An 18128-nucleotide genomic window follows, 5' to 3' on the forward strand; every position below is an offset into this window, starting at 1 on the left:
TGGAGACGGTGATAGCCGTGATGCGATACACCCACAGAGGGGGTGTGTGGGTGTGAAAGTTTGTGGCTTACGGAGGCCGAGTCACTTCCAGAAGAAAATAAAATAGAACAAGATGAGCTTCTCTGATGTAATTCCGGTTACCCAAAGCAGTGGGGATTTTTGCTTCTTTTCTGTGTACACGGCGACGCTTGAGTTCAGCTGAAGGGGGTATTGACAGTGTACAAGGATGAAAATGAGACGTGTGGAAAGTTGTATCATACAGTCACACTGTACGCTTCTGAACATTTGCAATGAAATGTGTCACGACTGTCAGGCAGCTACCGACAACCTTCATCGGAGGTTCAAAGGGGCCGACAGCCCGACAAAGTGTCAAGTTGCCGCACGTTATAAAATATAAGTTGTCAGCATAGCTTGGGTTTCGTGCCACTTAGCAAGACAAACACTGAACAAGTGCATTTACATTTAATTTACAAGTTGGTTCAGACCTAAAGCTGCGAAACACAAAAGAGGAGGAGAGATGCAAAGTGTGCATTTCCAAAGTCAATGTTTCATCGACGGGATTGGTGGCGAGGAGCCGTTTTTATCGCGTTTGGCAGCACATTGATTTCACACGTGCTTTTGGTTCATCAATATTCATTTGGACATCTCAGCAACTTAAAGAGACAGAGGTACACACAGACTCACAGAGGCGCACACACTACACAATGTTTGTGACTTCTATTTACACTCTCTTCTAAATATGAAAACACAATTTACCAAAATGTAGTTTCCTCAAGGTCAAAGGTCATAGCTTAGCAGCCATGCGGCAACCTTCCACCCCACATTGTTCGGTTGTCATTGTGCACACAGGAAACTCTGCCACACGCCTCGCTAATGTATCAGCACTGACGCGGTCTCACCCTCGCCCCGCTTATTTCAGTCCCGGCGGCCGAGTCGGTCTCATCTTCTCCCTGCCCCCGTCCCTCCTCCCCCCACCAATCCCGGACTACCCATCAATCCCGTTTTATTTTGCTGGCTCGAATAACCCACCAATCAGATGGAAGGATGGGGAGGAATGCGACAGTGGATTGGCTTGCGGGGGGGGGGGACTGTTGTTGTTCCCCAACAACAGCAGCATGCTGTGAGATAAGTGAGCGAGCATGAGAGACAGAAGATCTGTTTGTCAAATTTCTCCCTCTCGAGTGTTTGTCTTTCATTGCTCGTCATGTCTTTTTCAGCTTTTCTTGAGATCTCCCATGCACACAAAATTGTGCCACCCCCCCCTTTCCCCGATAGTCTGTGTACGACTACGACTACTCTGTGGCTCACAGCGGCACTGAACAGAGCTTAACCAGAGTGTCTGTCATCACAGACACACACACTGGAGTGGACGCCAGGGCAGGATAGGCTAGCTCCTGGCGGAAGGAAACAAATTACACAGTGTGCTACAAATGCCCACACGGTTGGTCTCTCTATCTCTCTCTCTCTCCCTCTCTCTCTCACACACACGCACACACACGCAGGCAGCTCAGCTCGGGTTGAACGGGGTCTCTCTGCTGACCTACTTATTCTCTGCCACTCAAACGCAAATGCGCTCACACAACGTAAACGCAGCAGTAAAGCAGTTCGCGTCACCAAGGTTAAAGGAAATTTGTAGCTGAAGACCTGGACTCTGACCTCCGGTGCCAGACCTAATTCCTGTAGTGAAGATGAGCAGAAAAAAGAAGCGCTTCCCTCCCGTTCTGTAGAAAGGGGGAACAGGCAGCTACAGTCTCCAGCAGCCATCTTGTTCTTTTATGCACGCAACATTGTTAAAGTAGCTAATATTTGAAATGCCACCTGTGCAGTCCCAGGGACATGCGTCTTTCCTGTTTAACATATTTGTTCAAAGCAAAACTTTCAAACATGTTCTAATTCCAGTTAGCTCCTACTGCTACATATCTTTTTTGGCCTTTGCCCATGAATGGAGACTCCAACAAATAAAGCAGCATTTGCGCCGTCTGTTCTTGGTTCTGTGGTTACCGACAGGCTCGATAAACCTATCATTTTTTTAAAGAATCCCAAAGACCCATTTAACATCTGCACTGAGGATACAGCACTACCAATGAAGGGAACACACAGCCCGGGCAAATTTGGAAACTACTTTCCAACGAGGGACCAAACAGAACCTGGCCTGCTAACTTATAAGATAAGTGCGCAAGGCATCTGAGCAAGAACAAAATCATCTGTTATTTGCAAAAAAGGTAAAATATCTCTAGGTTTTAAAAATACAGGCTGGTATGGAAGGTCGGTTTACCTGCACCCACTCACGGAATACCGGGTAGTTTCCAAATGCAATCTGATAGGTCTCCAGTTTAATCAGCGCAGTTTCACATTACCCAACACCTGTGGTGCCTTTTGGAGAAGGTGTTACAGGCCTTCATAATCCATTTTGTGCCTCAACACCTGCCGCTGAAACAGGTGAAAATGAGAAGAAGAAGAAAAAGAAGTGCTCCCAAGACACACACAAGCCTTATGGTACACTTCTGAATGCTACGCGCAATGCTGCAAGGCCACTGAGGGGGAAGTGTGCGTCTATTGTCAAGAGGTCTCATGAGCCCCCTGCTCTTTCAGCCTTGACAATAACTGCTTTGATAACACCTTCCAGCAACGGAGACACAAAAGGAAGGAAGAGGGCGCAGAAAAAGGACAAAGACAAATACAAGGAAAGTGGAATTGCAGCCAGTCGTTTAATAATGTCGGTCATCGGTTGGTCGAAACCATTTTAAAAAGCAGATAAAGAAACCATCTGTATTTTGCCATTTAGATATTTATTCAATCAACCAGTCAGTCAACCAGTCAATCAAGGGTAGGGAAGGCCCCTGCATGCTCAGAATAAACTCACTCTGCCAGTGAGCGACAGCCGCCTCCATAAATCAATCCACTTGACAAGTAATTCATATATCAGCACCCTCATTTATGGAAATCATGTGCAAATCCACTGTCAAGCTGTAGATACATTTACAAGGGACTCGTCCAAGTCCTCTCGCTATTCTGTTTGCATGAAGGAAAATTGTTTTTCCCCCCACACTTACGACTGCAGGGAAGGAAAGAAATACGCTTGCTTAGAAAATTGAAATTAAAAATTTATGTATATGTGTAGGCTCAAAACAAAACCCTGTGGAACACCTCAGAGGATCATAGAGATGCTAAAGAACCATCCATGATGTTCTTTCTGAAAAACAAAATAAAGTAAAACCATTTTCCTTAATGCTAACCCAATTGATAGGAAAATAAGTTATCTAGAGGATCAAACCTCCCTCAAAGAAAATACCTCAGCCTCCATTTGCTGCTAAGAGTCAGTCATTTATTCACTTCTGTGCAATGACATCTGAAAGAGGCCTTCCCAAACAGGGCCAGGGCCAAAACATCTATCGCTGAACCTAACTATGTTTAAAAAAAAAAAAAAAAAAAAAAAATTTTTTTACGGCCTGGTTGGAGCAATATCTCAACGCAGCCTGGGTGATCAGGTGTAAAAGACAAGCGCCACTTGAGGTGAAGTGAGCATACTGCACTGCTAAAAACCAAAAACAGTCATTCAGATTCAGGTGAACTGCCCCAAGTAAGACAGACATACCGCCTCTCTTTAAAAGTATGGTTTTACACATGTTACTACCATGTCAGGTAATTTAGAGGTTACCACAACCTAAATCAGTAGAGTAGCTAAAAACCCACTTTGCGGGTTTTTTTTAAGAGAACCCTGACATGTGACCACCAGATTACCATCAGTAATCCTTAAACCCAAGTGGATGCGGCACTAATGTAATGAAAATCCCCTGACATTTCTGAGATTCGGGGTTCATTAGATTGGAATAATTTGCCTCGGGGCAGCAGAAACTCTCCTGTGATTGTTTGATTCTGCAACAAGCCCGCAACATCTACACATCCATTCCACATGACAGAGTTGCCGAGCAGTTCTGTTGCTCCGGGCCCGACAACGCTGATTGGGAGAAATGAAACGTCACACAAGCCGAAAGCTGACACGGCGATTAAAAATCCAATATGGGCCGAGTCACTCAATATCACAACAATCATATTTTAGCTGGACTAATCGCATTCAGGAGCCCGACCTCAGGGGTATATTAAATGTGTATAAAAACGTGTGTCATCTGTAAAATGTTTTGCAGGGGAGATATCCACACAACAAAGTCACAGGAGCTGCAACAAATGTGGCCCTATCGGGGAAAAAGGCGGCTCTAGCAAGCAGCCACATAAGGGGGACTAAATGATTATCTTCCAACAGTGCTGCTCCAGTTCTCTGTAAATAACAATCAGGGTCTTGGTGAGAGGGTACACCAGGGTAAAATTAGAGGGGAGTGGAAGCCAGATTTTATGGAGATCAATGTCCTCCGCAAAAAGTGACCTGGCGCTCCAGCCGTGTGGGCCTGTTTCAGCGAGCAAAATCATCAGTCACAGGCTACACAGGTATGTTGGGATGTGACTGCTGAAGTCTTGGCTGCAGGTCCAGGCTGGCTCAGATTGGAAGATCAGGATCAGGAGATAAGATTACTAGCTAAGCGGCTGGCTAATGAAAGCCACAACAGCATCCTGTTGTGATGCGAGAAGAAAAACATTTAACAACATTTAGCAACTTTCCTTGCTAGGCTAAGAAAATGCTGATCGTCAATCATGGGTTAATATCTGCTTTGTTTGCTGTGATGTTTTCAAAGCTATTCCTGCGTTTAGTTGTCCCGGATCAACATGGGTCTTTCCGGCACAGTGAAAGGGTTGTCGGGGCATTTTAAATGAAAGGCTTCTAGCATGGTCCCCCTAAATGTGCCCATTGGCGCTGATCTGCCTCTTGCTTTTGGATTTTGATATGAGAACTACGTTGTGACCGACACAGAAAAACAAAACAATTCAATGTAAATGCTTGAGGCTCTAGTAGATTTTTTATTTTTTTTTTAAACAGAAAAAACAAACCCACCTGGACACATTTTTAGATCTCAAAAAGAGGAAATAGTTGAGGCAAAGAGGATGTCTGGCCATCCTAGACATTGCCGCAATGGTGATTACTTCAAACATTCATTCATTAATTCATTCATTCATCAGCCGGCAAACAGATGCAGCCACGGAGCAGCTAAATCACGTCAGGTTAACAGCTGTTGGATATCACTGCACGCCACATTGCACAGTGGGTAACGGTGTTTTGCGTGTCGATAATCCTGGTGCCAGCATTGGGACACAAAGTCAAATTACTAAGGGGGCAACGCGTCGATGCACGTTTTTTGTATCAGCTAATCGCCCCGTGCCCATTTCAGCCACATCACCAGCCAGCCTGGGACACGACGAGTGGCCTTATTATGAACTTTGCAAATAAATGGCTATATGGCCACTCCAGCTCACTAGCTGCGCCAGAGGTACCCCCGCATCCTCCACTGTGTTGTCAAGCCCCGCTGACGATGCCGAATGAGCCATGGCCCATTTTTGTCCCATTGAAACCACTGACTGGAAATATTACAAGATGGCCTAATAATGACAACATGCCCTCAGTTTATTTGTACTTGTGAAATGCACACAAAGTATTCCTGCGAGAATGTAGGACAGGCACACATTTGCAAATAGAAGGCAAAGTCCGGTGGCATAAATTATTCATGGCAATCATGAGCGAAATGTAGTCCGATGTGCATGTAAACCCACTTAGTATAACTCAAAGTAGCACGGCTGCTGTGATTCCACAGCTCATTTCTGAAAGATCAAAACTGGAGGAGCTTCAAAGCCTGATTGCACCTGCATTGTAGGGAATTTAAAATGTCAAAACACAAGCCTTGAATATCCCTAAAATGTGATTCCGATCCAACCTTTCTGCACTCACGTAGCCAACCGCTCATTTCCAAGTTGCCCCGACCTCATACCCAAAGCCTATTTTCTCTATATGCTACAGTGTCCAAAATCTTAAGCCCTTTGAATGCCTCTGTGTGTGTGTGTTACATTATGAATCAAAGCCAAGACTTTGCAAGAGTTCCGCTGCTTAGCGAGTTGTAGCGGAGCCTCAGGACTCCGTCCCTGGCAACACCACTGGCACAGAAAAGATGAGGTGCAATCAAGAAACAATTCTCACCTCACAGCTTGGGAAAAGGCCTTCATATTTTACCACCCCCTCCTTTGTTTGCTGCACTCTCTGGCACTATCACACACAAAGGCAAAGTCTAACGCCTGAGGGGGGCCCACAGAAAGGGACATGACTGACAATGGGCGCGTTTCCACTGCGGGAGCTCCCAGTAAATACTGGGGGCAGGAACGTTGCAGGAACATTACAGGAACTCTTCCTCTAACTTGCCCGTGTCCACTGTGGTGTAGAACCCTGGCAACGTCACGCGTTTCAATCACTGCGTGATTATTGTGCGACAGTTTCGACTGATGTCAGAATGGGAGAAGCTGAAGTGGTGAGATACTCTAAGGGAAAATGGTTTCCGACAGCTCCTTGGAGTGTGCAGTTAAGGAATTTTACCCATGTGACTTTTTTGCTCTAATCTGTCAATGCAAGTTGTATCTGTGTACACGTGTGTTAATATTAAAGAAACAGCACGTGTTGTTGATACTTATAAAGTGTCAAACAAGACATGCGGTTGTGGTGTTTCTGGTCTGTGTGTTCTCAGACATGGCAGTCAAAGTCACGAACAAAAGCAGAAGCAGTGTTTGCGAGGCAGATGCTCCATTTCTGCTGGGTTTCACATCACATGGTGCTCTAGGTTTAACCACTCTCCGTCAAGTAAACCTGAAGCCCCCACCAAGGAAGTTTTTCAGTACCAAAGCACCTATCCTTGAGCAGGAACTCCATTAGGTATATTAAAAGTTCCTCCCCCTTTCTGAGAAGGTTTGGCCAGAGGAGACATGCGTTAAGCGCCTCAGCTGCGTAAAATTATCCCCAATTTCTTGCAGTGGAAGCCTCCCGAAATGCAGGGGAGGGGAGCTTGAAGACCAGAAATTAAGGTGAAATTACATTTTATTCTGACCACAACGGGTGTTTCTGATAAATAAAAGATGACGGAACGACGAATGTGACCAAATGGAAGAGAAATAATACTGACTAAAGTTTTTAAAAATAGCTGAAGCATCAGGAAATGGTGAAAGGTTACTGGTTTCACTTTGCAATCAAACGAAAACCAGATGACTGAATCGAGGACAGTGCGGTTCTACGTATTATTCCAATTCAGCTTCTAAAGATATTTAAATTAATTACTGTGAAGAATGATTTTGCCAGTACTGGAATTTTTCGCTAGTTGTTTTTAAAGTTTTGTGGCCGCACACTTGATTTTTGTGACTGACATTGGCTGCCACGTTAGCATATTCTATGGCGCAGGGGAAGAACCCAGGTCAAATTCTCCTGCTTCCATTTCAGCAGATGTAGGAGCAGCTCTGAATCAACGCAAGTGCAAGAAGCGATGCTGCTGCTGAAGCGGAACGTCAATACAGGTCCGTAAAACATGACATTGCCATTTCATCGTGAGCAACGTGCCGCTCGGAGATTCTTTTTTAAAGACGTATAGCACTGAAATGATATCATTTTCCTTATTGCACGTGACGTAACACAGTAATAACAGAAACTACCACATTATGCTTATAAAACACACAACACTGATGCTGTTTTGTTACTTCTGTTACTTTGTTTTGATGGGGGATTACACATTCGGGTGTTGTTATAATGTCATTACTTTTGTTCTGAATAAACAGCGAAACGCAGAAGACAGCCCGAGAGTGGATGTGCTGTCAGGTCTCCATAGTAACGTCCCGCTAGCCGGCTATCAAATTTATATTTACCCTGACACGGTTTCAATTTCGCTAAAGTGCCGACCAACATCAGGATTTCTCATATCGAACGTGTGAACGCGAGCGCAGGGCCTGGATTCAGCCAGCGATTGTCTCATTTCCTCCCCACGTTCTCGAGCCATTCAGGCTATAAACAGCAGAGCCTTTGTGCCTTTTGGGGACCTGTGCCTTCGATAAAGTTTTTGTGACGGACGTCGCGAAGCGGGCCGGGCCCTCACCTCCATCCCTGCGGATGTTCCACCTGAGATGGAGTCTAATTTGATTATTTCTATCCTTTTGGATTTCTACTCGCTGGCGATTACAGGCTGCGACTTCCAGGACTACCCCTCCCCTCCCATGCTCAGACCTTGTGATGTTTGATCCGGGGCCAGGGGAGGCTGGCCAGACATGCAGCCTAGAACCTGGCACCTTGCCCTCGGTCTTACTGTGCACTCTACCTCCCTGCTGTGAGGCCTTGAGGAAATCACGCAGCCTTTAGAAATTGCAAAAACCCCTCAGCCATTGAACACAGGTTAAAAACAGTGGGGGTACAATCTTTTCTGGGGGAAAACAACACCTTGCGGTAAAGAAGAAAAAAAAAATCAGTAGGCAATGGAAAATAAATCAATACTCCTTCAATGAATTCTGTCACTACAGACTGGTTTGAATACCTCTTTTGATTCCAGGGAATAATAAGCCCGGAATCAGCCTGAAAATGACGATAAATAAACACAACACCTCCACTATTTAAGTTTTACAAAAGCATTATGGGGCAGATACAAAATGACCGCTTCAGAGGGCCAGATCGTGGATGCGGATGCAGGCAGGGGTTAATATAAGCTGCCGTGCAAACATCAAACTGGAGGACTCCAAAGTTTCCTGCGGTGGACCAGTATGGGTGGAGGAATGTCAGATGGGGGATGTTGGGAAGTGAGATAAGAGAGAGATGCAAAACCAACAGCAACAAAATAAATCATGTTGCAGGGCCGTCTGATCTCTGAACACGCAGCCTACCTCAACCAACCGATCTGAAACCTACCAGCTAGGTGAGGGGGAAGATATTCCCACTTTTCCAGCTCTTCCGTCTAGCCCACAAATAACAACAAAAAGGAAAAAAGCCTCAGTTCCCTGTTTCTATCTGTGCTGAGTAATAGAGTGAAAGAGCTGAGATGGAAGACGGAGGAGAGATAGAGAGGAAGAGATGTGGGAAACAGCTCTGCTCAGTATTCTACACGATTGTGGGGGAGAAAATGCATCTTTCCAGGGTGGAGGGTTGATGGGCTGTAGGACAAATGGGATAAAACATTTGTATATGTTGACCCCGCCGTCAAATGAAGCGGTTTTTAAAGCCTCTCAAGGGGTCAAGCCGCTGCCTCCTCGTCGCTCCTGTCGTATCACCTGAGAGCCCACACACGTCTCCACTGACTGTTCCAGCATTAAACCTCCCCTCGTCTATCTGGCAAATCCAGCTTGGCAGGAAGTTGCGACGGCAGATGCGGCTAACGCCTTTTCCACGGCTTCTCGTTTCACTCCGCAAATAAAAAATATATATATCAAGAAGTGCCACATTTCTGTCTTCAAAAAGCTTTATTAATGCAAAGTAGCGGAGGACATCCTGCTTGCCTCGTTAACCTTGTCATGCGTTTACAGCAGGTCTACAGCAAGCAGCGATCGTCTCTATGAAGAAGTTTAGTGTCGAAATCTAAATGGGTAATTTTGCTGTCACAAAAGGCACTTTGCTTCACTGGCTTATAATTACCCCCCCCCCCCCCCCCCACAACTGTTGGGGGAACACATAGGTGGGGAGAGGGTGACGCCGTGCTAAAATAAGGTTGTGATCGAGAGCACCTTAACAGTAGCGCAATAATGGTTCAAACAAGTGGAAAAAGCGTCATAATGATATTCAAATGTTTTGAAAAGTCATCGCAGGAAAATACCCAGACAAGAGATTAAACGAGAAAATGATTCATTAGCAGGGACAGGGCCGTGCCAAAACAGACCTGAATGGAGTAGCCGGTGGCCTGCTGGCAAAAGATTTGTATTGCTCCGTCATAAAAGTGGCAAATCAAAGATTCGGGGTGCCTGGACAGGCGCCTGCTATGCTGTAACAGTTTAAACGTACACTTAACGATAAAAGATTACTTCCTGTAATCTCACGATCTGCCACCATCAGACAATATGTAGCGAAGCACCCAGACACTTATGATGTGCTTACAGTCTTACCAGAATACCACAGAGAATAAATTTGTGGTATTCTGGGTAGAAAGAGGGGAGACTGGAGCGATCGATACCACTCTGTTGCTAAATCCCCCGAGGCTTAATTCTTTAGACGTGTGAAGACGATAGTGTCACAAAAGTGGATCAGATGGGATTGACCGCCGGATAATAAATGTAAAGCGTTTATTAAACTGATGCTACTGGGATGGGGAGGGGGTTCAAAGGGATGCCCGTGGCTAACGCAAGACTAGGAGGGTCGGACGAGTGGAAGCGGAGACAGAGACCTTTTCAAACTCCAGAGTTTAAAGTGAAGCAAGACAAAGACGGTGGAGCTCTGCAAAAAAAAAAAAAAGAGCCAGCTAGCCAAAAATGTTGTAAATAAATAAATAATTCCATGGGGTCTTTTTGTTTATGCTAATGCTCCTGAATGCCCTTCAATGGCCCCTGTAAGGCCAAAGTAAAGACAAGGCTGAAGTGTCGATTCAGCTTCATGGGGATCCTGAATGGATAAGCCACACACACACACACACACACACACACACACACACACACACGACCAGCTGTCGCTCTCCTCCCTTTCTCCTTCCGAGCCCACGAGGATATAAATCACCGAGAAGAAAGACAACGCACACGCGGGGAGTGCACGTGGTGTTCGTGACACGCGCACGCACCTACGCCGCGCGTGTCCAGCTACTGCTGTGAAACACACTCAGCGCAGCCGTGCAACAAAGATGGTCACACCCATTTGTGTCGCGGCTGCATCTTAACTACTAACTGCAGGTGCACACCCACAGACCTTTGCCTACGTGCACGCGCGCGTGCGTTAGCAAAGACTCGGAGAATGTACGCGGTGTCAAGAGCTGATAAGAGAAAAGGTCATGTTGTGTAACAGGAGTTCGTGCCATGGGTGACATAATCCTGAAACGCAAGATGCAAGAAAAGAGGAGAGAGAACGAGTGGAGGCGCAGAGAATAAAGGGTGAAGAGGGTGGAACTGTGAGCCGAGCGGCGATGCGTTCGGCCTCCGGACGTCCGTCGCTCTCCCAAAATTGAAGCCGGCAGCTCAGAGGACGCCTATAACGATGCAGTGCCCACATAAATAAACTTTGATCCTGTCAGCATCTTGGTTCCGGTCTTTCTACATGCAGCCAGCATGACTGCGAGAGACTGTGAGAGGAGAGATGAAGCCAGGGGACGCGAGGCTGTGCTTGGAGCGTGGGAAGAACCACTTCCTGCCTGCTTGTACGCATCAAGAAATGAGTCTTTGCTCGGTGACAAGTTTGAAAGGAGAGATGAGGTCCCCCCTTCCCCCAAAACCAAAAAAGCAAACACATCTGGATGTACGTTTCTCCTCTGCTCAAAACAGTGACAAATTTATTCCTTTCAGAACAGGGTTCTGACGTTTCCTCTGAGGCATTCCGTTCCATTTCGTCGACACTGCCGCGGCGTTCTCGAAGTTTGACTGGAAACACGAATAACCGACAGCTAAATGAGCTGCACTGCATCACTCGAGGGATCTTGGGTTTTTTTGTTATTATTGCCGGGCGGCACGTGGAACATGACCAAAGACAGCGTGGTCAAACAAACAGTTGTAAACCGTGCCACTTCTGCCACGGTGCGCTGTGGTCTGGCCAGTCGTCATAGTGACGGAGGGGTTGCGAAGTGAACCCTGCCATGTTGCACACGTGAGGAGAAACGGGCTTATGAAAGAATCATTTGCATTGAAACACAAGGTTAAATGAAGCGCGCCGAAGCCCCGGCACGGTGAAAAAACAACCCGGTGACCCTTTTTTCACGGGCCTACATGAGGCCCACATTTCATTTGGACAGGCCGAGAACGAAAGAGCGAGACGGAGAGATGGAGATAAAGAGAGGAAAAGGAGGAGGGGAGATAGAGTCTGTGCCTTTGCACTCCCCGTTCTGCCCCCCGCTCTCTATTTTTGTTTCCTCTTTTTGTGCGTGCTCAACACACACTCACTGCGCAATGGATTTTCAACTTGGACCTCATCAGTTGTGCGCCTGATGAAACAAACACTGACAGCCTCTTTACATTTGTAAAGGCCCCTGCAGCAGCTGGGCTTGTCCCACACACACACACACACACACACACACACACACACACACACACACACACACACACACACACACACACACACAACCTTTGAATCGGAGGCCTAGCCCCAGCTGGGGCCAACAGGAAGAGCCGTCTGCACAAAATGGCCCTGGTTGCACTCTGCCGTGCGCTCCCGCTACCCTCGCTTACACGATTCTACAAACACCCGCACACCGTGCGTCATGTTTGGTTAGACACAACAACGACGTCACACATTAGCGCTCGTTACCTCAGCGGCGGCTTTCGGCTGGTGTGTGACAGCTGGAGTAATTTTGGTTTAACGTTTTCATTTTGAAACACAGAAAGGTGCGTGAGAGTGTTTGTGTGTGTGTGCGCGTGCGTGTTCCCTCCGCAGCCTCAGCGGTAGACAAGCACCTTCAGCAGGAAGTCCTGGGGGGGTGGTCGTTTGGGTCGTCTTTTCGGTTCAGCTCCGGAGAAATGACAAACCCCTCGCCCTGGACCGTTTCATGATGAATTTTAATACCGTCCCGTGTTTGTTTGCTGCAGACGTCATGGGTGGAGGAGTTACAACGTGCACCCGTGTTTCAGGGGAAATGGTTAAGCCGAGCATGTATAATTGTCTTACGCTAATTAAGGGGGGTTGCAGAGGGGGAGGGGATGGATCACTAGGGGCCAAGAGTCCTGTCTCAAAGCCTTTTAGGGGGGGTTGCAAGGAGATGGTGGGGGTGTCAACTCCTGGAGGCTGTTGGGATGCCGGTCTGTGAGCCTACATGTTCCAGACCAGATTTTCTGCATTAACTGCAGCTGCCGAAAAAACACGCGACAGATGCGGCGCACATGCACCTCCGCGCATGAAACATTCATCTTGCCGCACTAAAACAAACCACTTCCCCAACCCTGCTCTTATTATTTTAGCAGCGGTGAATTATTAACCGGCCAAACCAAAATAAATGTGACACTCCCGGTTATTGTAGCCCGGCTTCATTTTCACTTGGCCATACGATTCAGCCATCGGGTTGAGCGCCACAAATTAGGCTTCGAATTAGCAGGGGAATCTGGACGCTAATATTGGAAAAGAGGCCAAATTTGGGCCGCAATTTTGTAGCTAACCAAAGAGACGCAGAACTTGTTGGCTATGCATATCTTGCCGACCAAGTTGGGCTCTATCGAATACATCCACACCCTCGCATTGTGTTGAGGTGTGAGAAAAGTTGTCGTACGTTGGCATTTGCAGAAGGGATTTCTTTCTTTGGACGAAAATCTGCAACAATATGCACCACTGACAAGAATGGAAATTCATTTTGGGGGGGATTCGAACACACAAACGCCTCAGAGTCTTGTATTTATGCAGACTTGACGCCCATCCCCAGCTGTGCAGCGCGCATTAACCTGTTGCTATGGTGTTTTATTCGCCACCACCTTTTCAAACCTATGGAAGCAACATTCAGCAGGAGTAGGAAGAGATTAATAAAGAGAGACTCCACGTGTTGTTGGGAAGGGGGAGGCCATCCTGCTGACTCAAGCAGACTTGCGCTGCCTCCTGCAATTAAACGCAACGTTTCCATTAATCCAGAAAAGCGTCCCCGCACACGTGCAACCAAGTTTATAGTCCGGGTAGAAAAGACAACTTTAGTTGTCTTAGTTTTTGTCTGTCAAATGGATCCGGCCACATTTCAGGGACCGGGTGTTAAGCAAAAATGAAAATGTGACGACGCTGGGATCGAACTCGTTTATTCCTCAGGCTATTGCGTTTTATTTTCGCCCCCTTGTTAAAGTCAAGGCGTTACTCGCAGAAAGAAAATGGTCGCTTCTCGCTTCATACATGAGCCTCCTCTGCAATGCGACTGAACACAGCCTCTAAAAAAAAGCCTCCGAGCCCGTTAGGAAGCACCGAGCTCACAACCACCATGTAAGGGGGCAAGTTTAAACCCCCCGGAAGCCAAACACCGGCGGTGTTGGGGGGGGGGAAAAGGGAAAAGAAAGGGAAAAAAACCCGGTACTGTTTCCGATGAGTTGCAGCGATATCGCGCACAGAAGGTCACAGGGAGAGCTGCAGAACCCCACCGAGACCCCGGCCCAGAAACCGCAGGACAATCCGACAATGTCCACCAATGTTTCAGCCGATATCCTGAATTTCATGACACCCCCTCCTCCTCCTCTTTCTCCCTGCTGCTCTCCTCTTACTCTTTATGGAGAAAATTAAAGAGCCACAGCAGTCTGTGAAACATGTCGGACCACCAAACCCCTTCGGTATTAAAATAAAGAGCAGACGAGTAGCTGTGTTCAACAATAATGCTTGGTGTTGGAGACAGAGAGGAGGGCTGGTGGCGAATTCTTGTGATTTTTTAGGGAGGTTAAAGCTAAAATAAAACGCTCGGCACGGGACGAAATGGAAGCCATGGCCGACAGGCTCGTCTTCACGGCTCCGAACGGGGAGAAACGCACAGACAAAAGCGATTTCTGGAAACAATTCCAAGTCATTTCATTCAAACACCCCCCCACACGGCTTGATGACCGCGGCAGGGCCACTCTGTGTGCCGGCCCATCGCGCCCTGGATCGGACCGGCAGCGAGCGAGGCAGCCTCCCGCAGCAGCCGAGCCCCGCATCGCCTCCGACATGTCTGGTGTCGGAGACTCGCTCGCAACGCAGCCGCCGAATAAACACCGCTGTCTCTTTAAAGAGAAGCCACAGAAATGGGAACACGTTGGGCCAACTTGAAGCCGATCCCTTTAAAAGAATATCGCGCACAAACTGGCCGGCTGTAACCTTCACGGTCCGCGATGAAAGTTTACGCATTTTGGCCGAAACGAGCGAGCGAACTTGAATAAGAGCAGCCGCGCCAGGGGGCAATAAAAGGGCGAAAAAGGCTTCACTTACGTATTTCTTCTGGATGATATTCCTCTTAGGTCTTTCCTTGCTCATTATGCAATCCCCAAAACAATGTTTGGCTATAAAGAGAATGGCCACATGAATTTCTTTCTTTTGATTCCTCGCCTCTCCCGGAGCACCGACAAATGACGATTAAATCCCCGGCTTCGGAAGGAGAGAGCTCGCTCGCTTTGCAGGATCCTCCGTCGGCGTTCCACTTCAAATGTTCGCTATAAATCCCAAAAGAATGCGCGGATTCAAGGGTCGAGGGACAGCGACGGACCGAACCCAAACTCACTTGGGGATAACATAGTCAAAACAAACGCACAACAATAAGTTCCATTCGCCGGAACGGCTCTGCTTCTCGCCCGTACGCACTCGCTCCGGGCTCTTCTCAAACGCATGAATAAGCTTGAGGTGGCGTCACCAAGTCACATATTGCACTCGTGTGACGGCGAGGAGGAGAATAAATAAAAGGTAAAAAGAAATCGACGTTGCGTCTTGTTGGAGCCGGAGCCTGCGGTCGACGAGAGAGCTCTCCAGCGGCACTGCTCTGCTGAGTGCGCGCAGCTCCTTTCTTCCTCAGCCTCGGCCCCTCAGCCTATCACGTCCTCCGGCCTTCAGCGGCAACTTCAAACTGTGCGTGAGACGGGCCCGCACACGGACCACCGCCAAATCATCCTCTAAAGAGGCGACTTTGTTGTGCGTTTGCGGGGATTAGAAGAGGTGCGTCCAAAATATGAGCGCAAATGGTGCGTTTGAAATCCGGACGTTTGACTTTTGATGTGTTTCTTTCCACATTGGGATGAGAGAACGTCCTCGTGAGGAGGGTCCACAGCAGCAAAACGGCTTTTCACGACAGTTGTGATGAAGATAATGATAGAATGTTGAAAAAAATTACTTTGGTGAAAGTAAAAGAGTGTGACTTATTTAAATGATTAAAAGGGGCTCGTTCATTAGTTCCAGGGACTGAATACACGCACAAAAAATCACTGAGACTGACAAAAAAGTAAAGTAACAATCGTGAAAGTGAACAAACACAATCAAATTAATGTCATTATATACTTTATTTACATGGGATGAGTGACAGAACTGTCTATTAAATGACTTCTCAGACTCTGTGTGAGAAAACCATAAATGTCATAAACTGGTGTTTTCCATTAAAGGTGGGACGTTCCAGGACCTTACATGAGTCTTTTTCTTTAAGTGTTGAACACAAGCTCAATATTTTGACTCAGAGGACAGTTGGTGTAAGTTTTTTCCTTTTTTTCCCCTTCATTGAGTCAGTAGGCAACGACATTAAACGAATCATCTATCACCTGGAGCTCCAGGGAACATCAGCTCTGTTTACAAGGAGTAAACAAGCTCAGACCCGAACATCAAGTTTTCCCGGTTTTCTAAGATCAAACGTCATCCGTGACCTTTTCCTCAGCCACGGACTGCATGTTCTTGGGCTTTACTTCTGATATGAAAGAATGCAGTTTTGCAAATTTTACAAAATGAGGAGGTGAGTGTAACAGTGTCGGAGGGTTGGTGTATTTGTTCCCGTAATTTGGTTTGACCCACGCTGCTGTGACTAAGAACTGAGTCGTGTCCACGATCCACTCATCTGGAGTGGGCTCGCTGTGTCAGCGTTCCAATAACCTGAGTGGGATGATCCCAGGAGGTAGTGAGGAGGTGTTTGTGTGTGTGTGTGTGTGTGTGTGTGGGGGGGGGGGGGGGGGGGGGGGGGGGTGCGCTAATGGTACGATCATGTGTCTTTCACAAATGATCAAAATGATCCAGTTCATCAGCATCTGAATTCATTGGTGTTAGCTTAAATTTTCCATCTCCTTCCTGTTTCTTATGGAATAAATGTGATTGATGAAAGTTGGGTTGCCCGGACGACGCTCAGTCTTCCATAATCTACGCGATCACGCTGATGTTTTCGTCATTCGCGTAGCGAGGAAGAACCATTGACTCCTGTGTTTGATGAAGATCAATGTAAAGCACCAAATGATCAAAGCACTAAACTTACCCATGAATGCATAAACAAAGACACCAAATCAATAGCGGGCAGGTCAATAATTCTGAAGGGTGGTGTGATATTTATAACCCCCCCACACCCCCCATTAAGAGTGTGCTGTCCGTCATTAGATGTGGGAGCGGTAGAATCGTTGATGATGGCATAGAATTTAAGTAGTTATTCTAAACAACTTGAAAGGGAGGTTCATCCAGGGGGGTCCCATTACATTTCACATTACATACATACACATTACATCTTCTATATTTTGTCCTCTCACGGTCAAGCAGCCGATTTTGAGATTAGTTTCTGGAAGATCACCTCTTTAGCCCCCATCGCCCTGCACTCTCAAGGGGGCTTTAGAGTGGTTCGCCCCATCGCTGCCCACATTTACACCCACGTGGTGATTTAATGTGCCGAATTTGGGAGAAATAAGGAGGCCGCCATTGAAAGCTTTTTTCGATGTTTACCACAAAGAATACAATGGCCCCAAATGCGATTTTTATGTTTCTGCTCATATTTCAAGGACACGTCGAGCTCTAAAATAGAAAAAAGAACAAAAAATAATCGGAAACAAAACCACCTCCTGAGATGTTTGGATTTGAAGAGGCGTCACATGTTTGGCCAAGATAAATGTTGGGAACAAAAACAGGAGAGTTTTTGAGAAAGTGGATTCCACATGAAACAATAATTCCTGAAAGACCCTGAAGGTCCAATTCTGCCTGATGTAGGAGGAACACAAACCGGATCCTTGTGATTTACTCGGTTCTGTTTGTGATGTTTTGCTTCTATTCTTGGAGGGACGTTGGGTTTCAAAACTGTTTGGACAGCCCTGTGTGTGTGTGTGTGTGTGTGTGTGTGTGTGTGTGTGTGTGTGTGTGTGTGTGTTTGCAGGAGAAGGCCAGGGATTGATTAGAGCTTTCACTCTCAATGTGGTTAATTGCCCAGTGAGGCTTAGCAGACGGTGCTGGGTAGATTGATGTCCGATGGCCAAGAGTCGGGGGTGTTTGTGTGCACAGTGGGAGGGAAGGGAGGGGCCTGGGTGGGGGTGGGGGTAATGTCACGTGACTGAGTGGTTGCGAATTGTGGTAATAAACCCAAGTAGTCGCCTTTGAAAAGCACCAATCTGCCTGTCCGAAATGATGAAAATGTCTTCCGGGTGCGTCTGTGTTTCACCTGTGTATCGCCTCATAGTGTCGT

General features: G+C 47.0%; 1 protein-coding gene across 1 annotated transcript in view; it reads right to left on the bottom strand.

The window, feature by feature from the left end:
- jarid2b (jumonji and AT-rich interaction domain containing 2b) overlaps window positions 1–15503 on the bottom strand; it is a 67820-nt gene extending 52317 nt beyond the window's left edge. Inside the window, exon 1 of the mRNA XM_011608930.2 lies at window positions 14936–15503. Coding sequence (XP_011607232.1) covers window positions 14936–14980 — 45 coding nt within the window. The 5' untranslated portion in view covers window positions 14981–15503. The remainder of the gene's footprint in view (window positions 1–14935) is intronic.
- Between the last annotated feature and the right edge of the window lie 2625 nt (window positions 15504–18128).

The sequence above is a fragment of the Takifugu rubripes genome, chromosome 12 (assembly GCF_901000725.2).
Source record: "Takifugu rubripes chromosome 12, fTakRub1.2, whole genome shotgun sequence".
Taxonomy (NCBI): domain Eukaryota; kingdom Metazoa; phylum Chordata; class Actinopteri; order Tetraodontiformes; family Tetraodontidae; genus Takifugu; species Takifugu rubripes.